Source organism: Melitaea cinxia, chromosome 10 (genome assembly GCF_905220565.1).
Source record: "Melitaea cinxia chromosome 10, ilMelCinx1.1, whole genome shotgun sequence".
Taxonomy (NCBI): Eukaryota; Metazoa; Arthropoda; class Insecta; order Lepidoptera; family Nymphalidae; genus Melitaea; species Melitaea cinxia.
The window spans coordinates 2,682,944-2,698,358 of NC_059403.1; the positions used below are offsets into that span (position 1 = coordinate 2,682,944).

A 15,415-nucleotide genomic window follows, 5' to 3' on the forward strand; every position below is an offset into this window, starting at 1 on the left:
TCCAGAGACTTGCCATATTACTGCAAACGATAATCACCGTTACAGATAATATCTTTTAGCAATAAATTTGCAAGAATTATATCATTAGCTTTAGGCAGGATTTAACACTTCGTGTACTATTAAGAAGCAACGAAATTGTGTTAAATTATATCCATACATAAAATATTGACGTTTTTTATGAAACAAAAAAAAACGCCAACTAATAAAATTAAAACATAATGAACGTATGTAGGTAGTCGAACATAAATAGGCAATTGAATATGCATTATTATTGATACCTTAAGAAGTACTCGGTACATCTCTTAATTTAAATGACACATGATGGGCACTAGATTTCAATTAAACAAGTTTTGAGGTTACATATAAAAAATACTTTCGAATTGAGAATTGTTTTAATTTTTTGATGATCGTTAAAATAAGAATATTTTATAAATACAAATGAACATATGTAGATTTATTTCGAAGAAGTTTAAAGGATTAAGTTTATCGGCTGTGGGTACGAGGGTTTCCGAATAAAAATACAACATATGAGGGATTTCGTTTCATCCTTGAAACTTTTCTTGAAAATTAAAAAACTTTCGCTTAACAATAAATCTCTACATCATGTGAATCCCGAGTACAGTGAAAATCGATAGCGACACAGCGAAAAGCCTACATGAACAAAGAAAACAAAATTAAAAACTTATTAAGCGTTCGGAAAAATTTGAGGACTTATTAGCTGTTCTGAAATTATTTTCGCTTTTACTATGATATTAATTTTTATTTATAACGGTATGACATAACGGAACGGATTCATAACCTAGTACGACTAAATACAGATAGAAGTATACCGAAATGTCAATGGTGGTGTTTTTTAGAATTTAAAATTACAAGTTCGTGCCAAAAATGGCGTGAACTCATGTATTTTGCCCATAGTCAGCACGCTGGGCAGGCGGGTTGGTGACCGAGAATTTATTTACTATCAAGTAAAAAGCAATAACCAATTTATATCTATTCATACGTTAAAAAACATAATTATTTTACCTACTAGCTGTGCCCGCGACTTTGTCCGCGTGGAATTTAACAAAAAAATTATCATAATATAAAATAAATAAATTTCTAAAATATAAGAAGCCTAAGTAACTCCTTACTATATCAGCTATCTGCCAGTGAAGTTCCCATCAAAATCTGTCCAGCCGCTTCAGATATTAGCGGGAACAAACAGACAGACAGAAATAAATTATAAAAAAATGTTATTTTGGTATGTATCGTGTATACATCCATATGCATTCTGATATATGAGATGTCTGAAAGGTAATAATAGATTTAAAAATCGCATGTGTTACTTGTAGTACAAGTGTTTGTTTTCAAATTACTAAAAATTTATAACCGCGTTACTGTTTTTTACTAAATACTACTCGTAGTCGTAGTAAAATGGTTTATTTGTGAATAAAAAAGCTAACAAATCGTCAATAAATATGATGTATACGTAAAGAACTTGTCGATTTATTAAAATTTCGTAGAAATTGGTATGAAAATAACAGAACAACAAATTGGACAATTATTCTTAGAAATCTCTAGCTCTCGCTAAACTAAAACAAACTCCTAACTCGACCGCTTTAAAACACACTAAAGGTCGGCTAAGCTTTTAAGTTTAACCATCCGTTATCTTATATTTTAGTTGGGTAAACCCACCTAAGAATACGGTTGCCTTTGTTATACACATAATTACCTTCGTTACCGCTGTTGCATAATTTAGTTGCTTATTATTTCCTAGCTTCAGAGTGTTTAGTAAATGTATTATGATTTCGTATATCTGTGTATGCTATATTAAACTATACTATCCGTCTGCGGCTTCAGCCGTTTATATTACACGATTTTTGCTGTTACGTTTTCTCTCAGTTCAGTCTCTTTTGTCACTCGGTGATAACGTATTTCTAATATTGATCTTAAAAAAGTTTATTGGAAATAAAAGTACTATCAATGTAAATGGTAGGGCACAGCAGGAATTTCCTGCTCAAATTATGGAGCAGCCCGACTGGGGTAGTACCTCGACCTGCAGAAGACCACAGCTAAATAATACTGTTTTCAAGCAGTATTGTGTTCCTGTTGGTGAGTAAGGTGACCAGAGCTCCTGGGGGATTGGGGTTTGGGTCGGCAACGCGCTTGCGATGCTTCTGGTGTTGCAGCCGTCTATAAGCTACGGTAATCGCTTACCATCAGGTGAGCCGTACGCTTGTTTGCCGACCTAGTGATATATAAAAAAAATCAACTTAATTATCGTATATATTTTAATAAACGCTTCACACTCAATGACCCCCAGTAGAATTTTATCCTGTGCCGGGTGTCTAGAAACATACACAATATACAAGTATAAACGCCCAGACCACGATACATATAACCAACCACATATAGTTAGTTATATGGTCAATACAAATGTTTGTCATGTGGGGATCGAACCCGCGACCGCAAGCACAAGACACAGGTGGCCCTAGCCCCCGTAACGCCGGATGTAATTGATACTGTGGCGTCCTTAAGAGTATAAAACAGGTGGCTCAATATATTTCATCAATTATAAATATCAAAGACATCTATAAATATTTTTGACATGTATATTTTGATATTTTGCCTTAAGACCCGGCGCTCGGGTGCACGGTGCTCGGCGCTGGGGACATGAAAATCTCAATAGTACTAACAGCAATTTTTGACAGAAACTCTATGTACACAGAACCCTAAAAGTAAAAAAAAAATGAACAGCTTTGAACATAAAATGGTGAAACGTAAATGCTCTTAATTGAACTGAAGTACAGAATAAACCTCAATTACTTTTGCCGACCAAAACAAAACTACTTAAGGGTAACTTTTATGTCAGGCAGTATAAAAATCTTGGCAGCTGGTACATAGATTAGTCGTAGCTCGTAAACAGAAAATCAGTCTATAAAGGAGCTATTACATGGTTTTATTCGAGACCTTTCTCAGAGAGTATCACGAAATAGGTGCGTTAATGGTATGGGGACAGACATAATGGTGAATAAGAAGTTGGTTTAGGACGTAAGATCTGCTTTGGGTGATTTATAGCAAATTGATCGTGCCCTACGGCTAGCTGTCATATGTATTAAGAAAAATAAAAACTTAATTAAGAGTCAAGGTTGAAATTCTTTTGCGTCTTAATTTACGATATTTTTCTATACTTTTAGGTAATTTCTTACACCTTTACCAAATTAAGAAATAGTAATTAAGTAATTGGTTGATTGATTGGTAGGTTCAATGGCGTTCAGTTTTGCACTTAGATTTCGTCTTTTGATGTGAAACATCTATAGGCAAGGGTAAACGTTGACGTGGCTATATGATGGAATAGAATTATGAACTATACTATATAAGAATTGAGTGGTCGCGATTTTAAAAAGTAATTTAAGTATTAAATGAAAAAAAGACTTGGTTGTCTATAAAGTTGGTTTACGAACAATAGTTTAACGTGACAACGTTATAGCAAAACATCTCGGACGCGTAGGCCAATCGAGTGGAAGAGAGATAGATGCGGCGCAAGCGTACAATGAGCGTAACGGGACAATTAGCGTAACCGCACAATGAGTTATCCTTTTTCCTGCATGCAGCGGGCGTTCATCCCTTTATTAGACGTTGTCATGTAAAAAAAATTGTATATAAAGAAAATAAATGTTTCACATCTGACAACCGTCACGTGAAGGCTCACATTTTTCACGTTTCATCATGTTATTCGAGCATGTTCAGTGATTATTTTAAGGTCTTTCGTATTCCGTTTAGAACTTATTCTTAGATTACAAAATATATGATAACACATAGAATTAGAAATTATACTTAATATAGAAACATGTATGATATGATATGACTTTTTGCTACTTACTATAAACTCTATAGGAATCATTAGTAAATATTACATAAATGTTGCAAGCGTAACTAGGACAGTACGACTGCAATTATAGTACCTACGTCGGGCATATTCTAGGCTAAGTTAACTTATCAATTAATGCTCTGTGCAAACCGCTTAAAGTAGACACAGTAAAAATGAATTTAAATGTTTGTCACTGTTAGCAAATGAGACCTATTTTTATAAACCAACTGAACTTTAGGATTTCAATATAAAATGTAAATATTTTACAATCTCTTCATGTCTTGAATAGCTCATCATAGGGCAGTTTTATACGTAATTAATTCTTTGGTAATTATCATAGAAGTATACTTTTTGACAACAGAACTTTAATAATGTCCAAACTCAAATTTTAAATTAATTATGGTCGAATTTCGACCACTGGACAACCACTAGTTTGATTTTTGAATCATTCTCTAACACATATGATTATGTGTCTCTTTTTAGTAAGTTATTACTAATTAAATTGATTGTGATTTGTACCTATTTTATACTTTAGAAGCTTTACATTATAGAACTTTTATAAAACTTGGTATTTGAAGTGGAAGTTAAACATATGTTTTGAATGAAGTTCGAATTTAAAGCAGTCTGAAACTTTTCTGCCCTTAAGACATCTTACGAACTTTAGACAAGAAAAACGCTTTAGCTAACTGTTGTCATTCTACGCGGAGGTACTACTATATGTACTTTCGTAATTTCCAAGTAGAGTTGTCGTGAATTCCAAATTCTAAAATTAAAATTTCGTAAAGACTGTTTTGAAATGTTAAAGGTTTGTTAATTTTATATTTGATACAATGTTATTTGTTCGATGTCGTCTTATCGCCACCTAAAGATGTGTACATGCAGGTGGGCGGAAATTCCATACATGAATGTATAAATAATTTTTATCCTCAACCATGGAATTATATGGAATTTACATGGAACGAAAAATATTTCTTTTAATCAGAAAATTTATAAAGTAACGTAACCGAACATTGAGTAATTGGGTCATGTTGTCAGTACATTTTTTCTTTGAGGAGACTTGTATTCAATTTTTATTTTATTTTATAAAAATCATTCATTTAGTTAAAATATTAATAATTCTTGTAACTCAAACATGTTACATGTAGATAAATGTTTGGTTTTGGTGGTCGCTTAAAAAAATAGTGATTCTTATCACAAAGGCCTAAACAATGGGCTTCAATACCTTTGGTATACATGTTTGTTTTATTTTCAGCAAATGTTTTTCCTGTTTTTCCCAAACGATCTCTTTTGAGAGACGTTTAGTTTTTTATTGTTGTTTCTTACGGCGTATAAAACATGTGCTAAATTTTTTAAGTTAGGAGTAATTTTCTTTTATTTTTCTTTCAGGACATTTTTCAAGTGGCATTAGCAAAAAAAAAAAAATTCGAATTTTTGTATTCGTATAACCTCTAAATTTTGTGTTTTTTAGCAAATCATCTCATTCTCGATATTGACTTGATATGGAAACAATTAAGGAGATATTGTTACAATTCAAGAGAAATCTTGAATTATATATGTATATGCCAATCAACAGCGGAGCTGGAAACTTGAACCGAAACTGAATGAAGCATGTTTTGAATTCAAACGTCTTATTAATTGAAATGCTATAAAGCACTCGAGGTAAGATTAAATAAAGTCCACGTTCAGTAATGTTATTAATTATACCCTGAGAATAGCCATTTATAATAATTAATCTCGAGATCAGAATTAATTGTTAATATTCGGACTTAAATTAACGCAGTCGTAAAAAATTAACCGTTCGTTTGTTATTCATTAAAAAGGGAGGCTGTTATGTAGGTCAATGCGATATCGCTGAAACAAAACAATTTAATGGCGGTCGTTTTTACTTGAATCTTTTTATTTGAGTTGTAATCATTTAACTGAAAGTATAACAGCATAAAAAATAATAAACCGGCTTATTGCAAGACGTTGAAAAAAGGAACGCTTTCTCATTAATAAATTACAGTATACTTTCTTTAATGTTTACTTTGTTTGTTTATTTAGATTTAACTTCGTAAGGAATGATAATAAGCTTTTTCTTTCTTTGAAAATATTATATATATTTTCAACTTACAATTTTTAACTTAATAGTTGAACTCAATAGGTAAAGTATCATTACATAGTATAAAACAAAGTCGCTTCCCGCTCTCCGTATGCTTAGGTCTTTAAAACCACGCAACGAATTTTGATGAGAGTTTCTTTAATAAATAGAGTGATTCCAGAGGAAGGGTTATATGTATAATACATGCATAATATAGTAAAGGAACACTGATAGTTTTACAGGTTTCTAATGTGATGTCGTAAATAAACATTTTTTTTTGCGCTTACATTGCAAATATTTATTTAAATTATCGGCATTGCACCTATGAGAAGCTGGGGCGGGTCACAAGTATAAATCAGAAATATTTTAAATCTACTGGTGCAGAATTTTTTTTAACTTTAAAAAATTAATCTACATCTGAAACACTAGCGTAAAACTCAGCAAAGTTTTCTTTTATGTAAAAGATCTTGAACATAAATGGCCCCTTTTTTAATGCGTATATTGTTTCAAAGCTAATACTCTCTTGTCTGTCGTATTTTTATAAAATGTTTTGTTAAACAATGTGTCCTAGAAAACACCAATGGATAAAGTTTCCTATATATAACAGAGTAACAAAGTTACATGTACGTATACTTAAAATACTTACAATGTCAATAATGAGAGAAGAAACAATAGTTCTTCACTTTGCTACAACTCTCGCATTTTTTTTTTTTTTTTTTTTTATATCATTAGGTCGGCAAACAAGCTTACGGCTCACTTGATGGTAAGAGAATACCGTAGCTTATAGACGCATGCAACACAAATTTTATTTCTTATATATCTAATTTAAGAAGATTCAATAACTAGAATTATCGTTTTTATATACTTTTAGGGTAGCTAACAAGCGTATGGCATGACTGATGGAATTTTTTAAATACGAATTAGCCTATAAATTTCTGCAACACCAGAAGCATCGCAAGCGCGTTGCCGACCAAATCCCCAATCCCCCCAGGAGCTCACCTTACTCACCAACAGGAACACAATACTGCTTGAAAACAGTATTATTTAGCTGTGATCTTCTGTAAGGTCGAGGTACTACCCCAGTCGGGCTGCTCCATATTTTGAGCAGGAAATTCCTGCTGTGCCCTACCTCAGTTAATTCTATAGATTAGTAGTAAATTGTTATTCAATTATTCGAATTTGATTTAATCAGTTTCATGTCATCAATCAGTAATTCATATGTAAGTATTATTTGTATGTATTTATCGAAAAAAATATATAATTATTATAAAGAGTTGACTAATAAAGTCATCTACTAGCAATAACCCAAGCATTAAGTTGCTTAACGTAGGAACAGATGACTGTGTGTGAATGTTACAAGGTATTTATTTATTTATTTATTATTTATAGAATATACTTTATTGCATATTTAAACAAAGAACAAATTAACATTACAAGCAATTATAGTCGCAAACTGTACAACGCGATCTTGATAAAAAAAGCAATTTTAATATCTATTATTGTTACTTTCATATTTTTATATGTTTTGTATAGTCAATTACCACAATTTGAAGTAAAGTTAAACAGTTACTTAAAAATTTATGAAATATTTTTGGCTTCGATCAGACCAAAGTAGGTTGCGGGTCGACATGACCTCGTGTGGGCTCCAGGCAGTCGCGAGCCATCTTATTGAAGGTTAACTTACTCTTATGGCAATAGTCTCTTTCGTGTGTAACATGAAAAATTGTATACTATACAAAATTTTGTTTTCACTATATTTGTCAGGCATGACATTGCTAGATATTACGTACCAAATTTTAATTCAAAATTGAGGTAAAGGATATCCTATGAATACCTGTATGTATGAATTACCTGTGTGTCATGAATTCATTTTACTAATCATTTTACAAAATCATTTTAATTTTCCAAGTTAGAGATAAGTTGGAAAAGTAAAATATTTAATTAAATATGATATATATACAAAAATAATTGCAAATTTATAACGATTTTGATCATAATATGACAATAGTTTTAAATCCGCCAGTGGCGTTCTGTTATTTGTTTTTCAAATAGCAAAAACTTTGAAAGTAAGAAATAAAGTAGATTTAAATGTATTCGTCTTTTTAGAAAACTACGGCAACTATAATTTAATTTAAACAGTTTTCAACAGATGACCGTATAACAGTTTATAACATCTTTATATAAAAAAAGCTAAAAAGACACAAATTTTTGATTTTCCTTAAATTAAAATTCATCGATTTTGTAGATAAGATAATTGGTACTCATGACATGTTGTATAGTTCAGCCGAAAATACAACGTTGGGCTGTAGATTTGAATCAAGTAACTCAGAGTGGTCATTACAGCCACCCGGTCCCTTGAAAAATTATTAAATGAAAGGAAACGACGTCATTGCAACAAGTATTACCTAAATCAACCCTCGCTATGGCGTCTGCAGTCGGGTGTTAAATTTTAACGTATTTTTTCATCTTATTAATCACTCGCTATAGTATTTTTCTCAAGGTATCAGTATTACCAAACAGTAAGTGTTAGTCACAGATAAATTTGGACCGCCTAAAATCAAAAACAATAATTTTCTAGAAATTCTTGTTTAATGTAAATCATGCTTTTGACAAACGAATTTAGCTAAACGCTTTGCATAGTGTCATTATTTTGTTAAACACGATAAACCGTCTATTACAATTCGTTTCAACAAATTATGCAAATAAGATTATAAGCGCTCGCTAACAAGGTACGATGTAGCAAAGATTGTTACTTAACTCAATTTTACCCGCCCGTAGCGGTTCCTTTGTTATGTACCTATTCTATTGAGGTAATATTCAGATTTTGTTATTGTACACAATATAAGCGATTTTCAATATCAATAAAATATATTTAAAGTATGTTTATAATGTTCACCTACATGCCGATTTATTCTTTTTCATGCCTTTTTCTAAATGTTGTCGTGAAGAGATCGCTCTTAAGCGATAAGACCGCCTATTTTTCATATTTTTTGTTTTTTCCATATTTCTATGTTACTTGTATTGTTTCTGATTATGCCATTAAATTTGTCCTAATATTTTTTTTTCAAAATATAATATGACTAGTTTTATTGCAATTAGTTATTATTTAGATGATAAATATTATTTTAGAATCTGATAGAAATTTTTTTTTGAACAAAGAATATTGATTTGCTTACTAAAAATTAAACTTTATAACAGTGTAAAGAAATCGTCTTGAGGTTTAAGATATATTACGGCAATAAAACACAGATTTGGTTTTTTCAATTTATTTTTTCAACCTAACATTTCGTAACTTCCATAACTCGACAGATCACCAGCTAAATGTAACAGGTGTACTCAACTAATGAACATTGTTCATACCTCTTAAAATTATCATACAGTCAGTACCGAAAAAACAATTAATCATTTTATCACGAAATTTGCTTTTATCACGAAAATACTATTCTTAATTTTACTAAATTCCATTTAATCAATTCATCTTACATGAAATATAACTTTTTATGTTATTTTAATGGAAAAAAACTACTGTTTTCTTTAAGTTATTGAATTGAAATTTTTATGTACAAAAAAGGTTGTGGAAGACAATATAGTGTTTAGAAATAAGCGAGTTAAAAACAAGAAAAATGCAAAACGAAAAAATGCAGTAGTGAATATTTCTATATTTGAAAAGTATATTTAAAAAAGCTTTAACTAAGTATTTAAATATAGTTCAGAAAACTTCAGTAACAATAAAATAGAATCTGATTTGGTTCTAATAAATGAGTTCATTGTTAAATATGAAATTATGAAAGATTTAGAAAACGTAATATTTATTTATACATTTTGTTAGAACTACAATATACATGTACATCAAATTGGGTCTATCTTCCATCGATTTCACAAGCTAATATTAGAAATAGGAAAGGCACAGTCGAAGTTTAAAATTTATTGCTGACTTCCCTAACTAATTACGTTTTTTATATATAACGAGAACTACGTTATTACGTTATATATTATTAAAAATTAATTATGTCAAGAAGAAATACGGATGGTGTCTTTCGAATTGGCATTCACATAAAACCGTTACTGAGCACAGAGTTACAATACAATGAAATCAGACATTTTAATACAAATACGTTACCTAAACAAATCGATAAAATCTGTAAATTTGGCACCGCTATTACAAGATATTTCTATCCAAAAGTTAAGATTATTCGGATCTACTACGTTCTGACTAATGGTTCACCAAATTGTTTGATGCTGAATCTGCTTTGTTGAAGTTTCATTTTACAATTTGGTTGTAATTCTAAATCCTAACATGTGCGTATTGCCAGTTAAAATCTAAATAAGTACATGTTTTTGTATGAAAATAGGATTCTTTTATATTCAGAAAATATTATTTTTGTCTTAAAAGAGATTTTTAATCAATTCGCGAACTTTTGGTTCTGTTTTAATACTAGTAGATTGACATAGATTTTACTAGATATAGTTCACTACGAGTCTAAACAGTCCTTTGCTAAAAGTTGCTGTAGTAAAAATTAAATATTAATATTTAAAATATCATTATTCTCAAACCGTTAACTAATATATAATTCTAAATTTCAATGATTCGAAACCCGTACTTAAAATTTAAATTAAATCTATAATCCGATACCTAAAACAATACTACAAACATCAACCGAAGTTATATATTTATCACACACAAAAAGATTATTCGTTGAAGATTTTCAGAGTACTAAAGTAAAATTTACACAACAGATCGAATATTAACAGCAAGCACCGTACGAATAAATTACTAAAACATGTTATGAAGTATTAGCACTCGTAGAAAACATCCCACCACCACAAATTGACTAGTTCTAATAACTATCTAACTAGATTAAAAAATTAACCTTAAATTTATTAAAGTCTCTCGATAAAGTATTTAAACCGGCCGCAGTAGAAAAAAAAGGATTGAGGCAGAATTGACGTCAAAGAAAATAGCTCCAAACTTTGCATAGAACTCATCACTGTCACTCGATTGTTTAACAAAAAGTGATCCAAGTTAAAGTATCACTGATAAACATTTTAAATTTTATCATTTTCATACACTATCACTTTATAACCAAGTCCATACTTTGATCTTTTCAGCACTCTTGTTAGAGGAAGGTGGGAGTCGGAAAGGAAAGAAGTTTACAATTATAACCCGATCTGGGATCAATTAGATGTAAACCTCATGGTGTTGCTGCGGCCGGCCCTGCCTGGACTAGGAGCCGCGTTCCGATAGTTCCACATCTTCTGGCTCTGGTCTCACTTTATCGATCTTTCGTCTCTCTGCAATTACAATTCTAATTTTTTCTTCCTCAGTTATCGGTGGATCCTCGGGAGATAGCTGTGATCTGTATGAGGCATGGCTTACTTCACTTGGCGTTGCTGATTCCGTAGAAGATTTTCGTTTCAACCCACTTCGCCTTATGCTCTGCCTGGTCGTAGGGACTGCTAGTAGAACCGGCGATGGACGCAATAGTCTTGTCTCCTCACCGCGGAGTGAGTTTCTCTTGTCGACTCGTTGTCTTCTATTCTGGGCGAAGGAGTCCCTTCGAGGTGGGCTTCCCGGTTCAAGTTCCTCAATGTCGTCCGCGTCGATGAACCGAGCGTCCTCCTCGTATAGAGCTGCTGGAGTTTCCGTTGAGTCCTGTCGACGTCGTCCAAATGCATGAGGTGAGAGGGAAGCCCGTCGCTGCGGCAATGCAGCCGGCAGTAAAGCGTGGTGGGAGTGCAACGTGCGACGCCTGTGTGGCGAAGGAATCGGCTGGTGCTTCGGTTCACTATACGTGAAGTTTGCTGGGAGGGATGGTACCTTATTTAAAGGTCGTGGTGGTGAAGTGCATTGTTCAAGAGCGCGACAGAGCGCTCTATCCTCTTCATCGTCAGCTTCTCGTTCTAACTCTCGTTCCAGTTCCACATCCATATCGATCTCATCTTCCATTTGCTTATGAGATTCTTCTAGGTGTTTCATGAGGACCTGTGATTGTGATAGCAAAACGTTAATAATATAATGAATGTTACATTTTAAGAATATATTATTTATTTTGTAAACTAAATAATGAAGTGGAAAATATAAACGTCATTTATGATGTAAAAAACTTATCATAATCAGTAAGTAGAATTATATTTAAATTAATAAAAACACTTACTGCTACTACAACGTTGACGAGGACAAATTGTGCCATAAGGACGAACACAACGAAAAATATTGGTGCAATAATAGTCGACACGCAACAGTTTCGCACGCAATCCACAGAGCTGTCGCAGTCTTCCCTCAAGGTGTCTTTCATTATACCGTTCCAGTTGTCACCCGTAGCCACTCGGAATAATGTTAAAAATGCCATTCCAAAGTTCGCAAAATGGGCGTGTTCTCCAAGACCTGTTGGCATGAATCATAAAAATAATAACAAAGAACTTTACTATGATTATTTTCAATTAAATACAAATTTATAAAGGTTTTGGCAACTTTTATAATAAATTAAAGTTATTAAAATCGAATGCTAACCTTGACAAGGAATTTCATCCGAACATTCTAGACGTCCAAACAATTCAACGCCCAACGCAGCGAATATAAAAAACAATAGAAAAAATAGCAACCCTAAGTTTCCTACTTGAGGCAAAGCTTGCATGACTGTATCTAACAATGCTCTTATTCCCTTCGCCATCTTTAACAGTTTCAGTACTCTGGCGATTCTCAACACTCGCATGACCCTCATTATCGTTGGATTTATTGGTATTATATTCGTTTCCAATTCTTCTAATACTATTCCCACTATTGATAATATAACTATAATCACATCGAGTTGATTCCATTTATCCTTTAAGTAAATCTTAAAGCCCAGTGCCACAAGTTTCATCGCCGCTTCAAGTATGAAAACGGCTGTGAAGAAATAGTTGAAAATTTTCAACGCGTATTGTAAAGCTGGTGGCATTTTATAGTATTCAATAGCCATGGTGACGACGTTTAAACCAATAACACCAGCGATCGCTAAGTCAAAGTATTTGGAGGTGACAACATTGTGAACAAATAGACGAGTTTGTCCGTAGTCCGAGTAGTATGGACGTTGGTGCATTTCTGTAATAATAATAAATGAGGATTTATTAATGTTTCAATGCTTAAAACTTTGTAAAACATACAATTAATCTTTGATTTTACACCTTTAAAAGATATGACTAAATACAAACTAGATGAAGTTTAATTTTATACTTTACAAGATATGAATTCTAAATATGTGGTTAAAGATTATCGCTTACTTCGTCTCTTCTTCTCCATTTGTAAAGCTCTTTTCGCTGCTCTTCTCACTCTTTCTTCTTTCTCCTGTTCTTCTCTGCATCGATGGAAGTTCTCCACTACCACTCCAACGAACATGTTCAGTACGAAGAATCCCACAAGCAGTATAAATGCAATGAAGTAGAGGAGGCGCCATTCCGAATAATTTACTATGGGCTGTTGATAAATTTAACAAATCGGTAAAAATGCCAAGAAACTCTAATGTTGTAGTGATAAAATAAGACCAAACCACAAATGTTCAGAATCGTGTATACTTAAAGTTTATTACAAACGAAACAAATTTGTTTTATATCTTTACAAAGAAAACATCCTACAAAAATATTGTTACATAAAAATAAGCAAATCAGAAAACTTTCAAGTTATACAATAGTTATTTTTTTTTAGTTACAAATCTATTTGCCGAATCAAAGCGACTAAGTTGAAGGAAAAATTCAATTTTGGTTTGTTTTTTGTCCTTGAACACAAATAGAACAAAGGGCACAATGCCCAAGAGGCATCGATATTATAATCAGTTTCATTGATAGTTCAATAACTTGTTGGAATTACTTTTCTTATTTCAGTAGATCACATATTTAAGACAATGTAAAGGATAGATAGTATTTGTGTATACGATTCTTAAGAATATTTATGGATTCTGCTTGAAGTATCGAATAAAAATCGACTTGAATTATCTTATCAAATCATAAGGGATATTGAATCCATAGTTATAAATTCCCTCATCTCATTCTGAGACACTCATTCTTAAAGATAGAACATTTAAATTCCTAGGTACCTGTTGATCGACTCCAACAGCGTCGAGACCCGTATACATAATGTTAACCCACCCGTCCCTCGAACTGAGCACAAACAGTGACATTAGAGCTTTGCCCAAATCGTCGAAGTTATATTTCCTGTTTACCCACACGTTCCCTTCTATCGCCAGACAATCGGACTTGTTTCTAACATTCTTTATGTTTGCTCCTTCGCAATAAAAGAAAGCTCCTTTGAATAACTAGAAAAATACCACAAAATAAGTTAGAAATATATAATGCAAACAAATGACGTTGTAACGATGAAATTCAAATAAATTCAGCCACGTCAAGTAAATATAACCTAATATTGCACCTTAAAGTAACGAACTTACGGTGCAATATTAGTTGTGAAATACAAAAAAGACACTGACCTGTACACCCAATATACCAAAAATGATAAAAAAGGTACAACATATAAGTACAATGTTTCCAATAGGTCTCAGTGACGATAATAATGTCTGTACAACCAATTTTAAGCCTGGAGCCCTGTTTATTACTCTTAAAGGCCTCAAAGATCTTAGTAATCTAAATACCTGGAATTAAAATTAAAATTTTTGAAAAAACCCAAAACTTAAAAAATTATTCACAGCAGGAGCTGAATTCATGACAAAAGAAAACAAATTGAGGATTCTTCCAATTATTATAATTTTTAATTTTAAGTTAAGGCCGAAATTTTGTTGTCACTTACCCTCAATATTCCAAATATTCTTGGACTAGATTCAGATACTAAAGACATTAATAGATCGATAATAGATATAATAACGAGCGAGCCGTCCATTATGTTCCAGCCTGATGTGAAGTAAGCTTCCGATCCGTAGAACATTCCAGATGCCACCACCTTTATATTATTGAATGAATGAATTTAATAAAAGATTGCTTTAACAAAGCAGAATACTAAATACTAGTTAAACTACAGTTGGAGAAAATAATGATCTTATACATTTATTTAATAAATTCAGTTCAATTTCGTGCATTTACAGTGTAATTACTTAAAATAGTAATTAATAAGAACATTTAAGCTCAAAATATAAACCTTTATAAACATCTCGACAGCGAAAACCACGGTGAAGACGTAATTAGCACTGGAGAGGAATTGCCTCTCTTTAGAGTCAGGAGGAATGTTGGGTCGTTCCATTGCTAGTGTTATACAGTTTAAAGCTATGAACAAAAGCACTATGTTGTCGAACCAACTTCTCGTCACCATCCAAGTGCATAATCTCCTAATCCTGGAAAATGTCACGTTGTGCATTAATTGGTACTTGAAATTTCAGTTTAGATACGAAAACTAAAATTGATTTAATGGTAAGATCAACAACGAAAAAGACTGAAAACATACTATCATACCCCTCGTCATTAGAATAACTCTTAGATTCAATTAAACGCTTTAATTTATCTGA

General features: G+C 32.2%; 1 protein-coding gene across 1 annotated transcript in view; it reads right to left on the reverse strand.

Annotated features, from left to right (window-relative positions):
- Positions 1-11,154: 11,154 nt before the first annotated feature.
- The window catches only part of LOC123657317 (voltage-dependent T-type calcium channel subunit alpha-1G-like), a 66,735-nt gene continuing 62,474 nt past the window's right edge, over positions 11,155-15,415 (reverse strand). The window contains exons 28-35 of the mRNA XM_045592885.1: positions 15,052-15,244; positions 14,707-14,856; positions 14,390-14,551; positions 14,000-14,218; positions 13,191-13,383; positions 12,442-13,011; positions 12,086-12,315; positions 11,155-11,913 (exon numbers count right to left, since the gene is read on the reverse strand). Coding sequence (XP_045448841.1) covers positions 11,155-11,913; positions 12,086-12,315; positions 12,442-13,011; positions 13,191-13,383; positions 14,000-14,218; positions 14,390-14,551; positions 14,707-14,856; positions 15,052-15,244 — 2,476 coding nt within the window. The remainder of the gene's footprint in view (positions 11,914-12,085; positions 12,316-12,441; positions 13,012-13,190; positions 13,384-13,999; positions 14,219-14,389; positions 14,552-14,706; positions 14,857-15,051; positions 15,245-15,415) is intronic.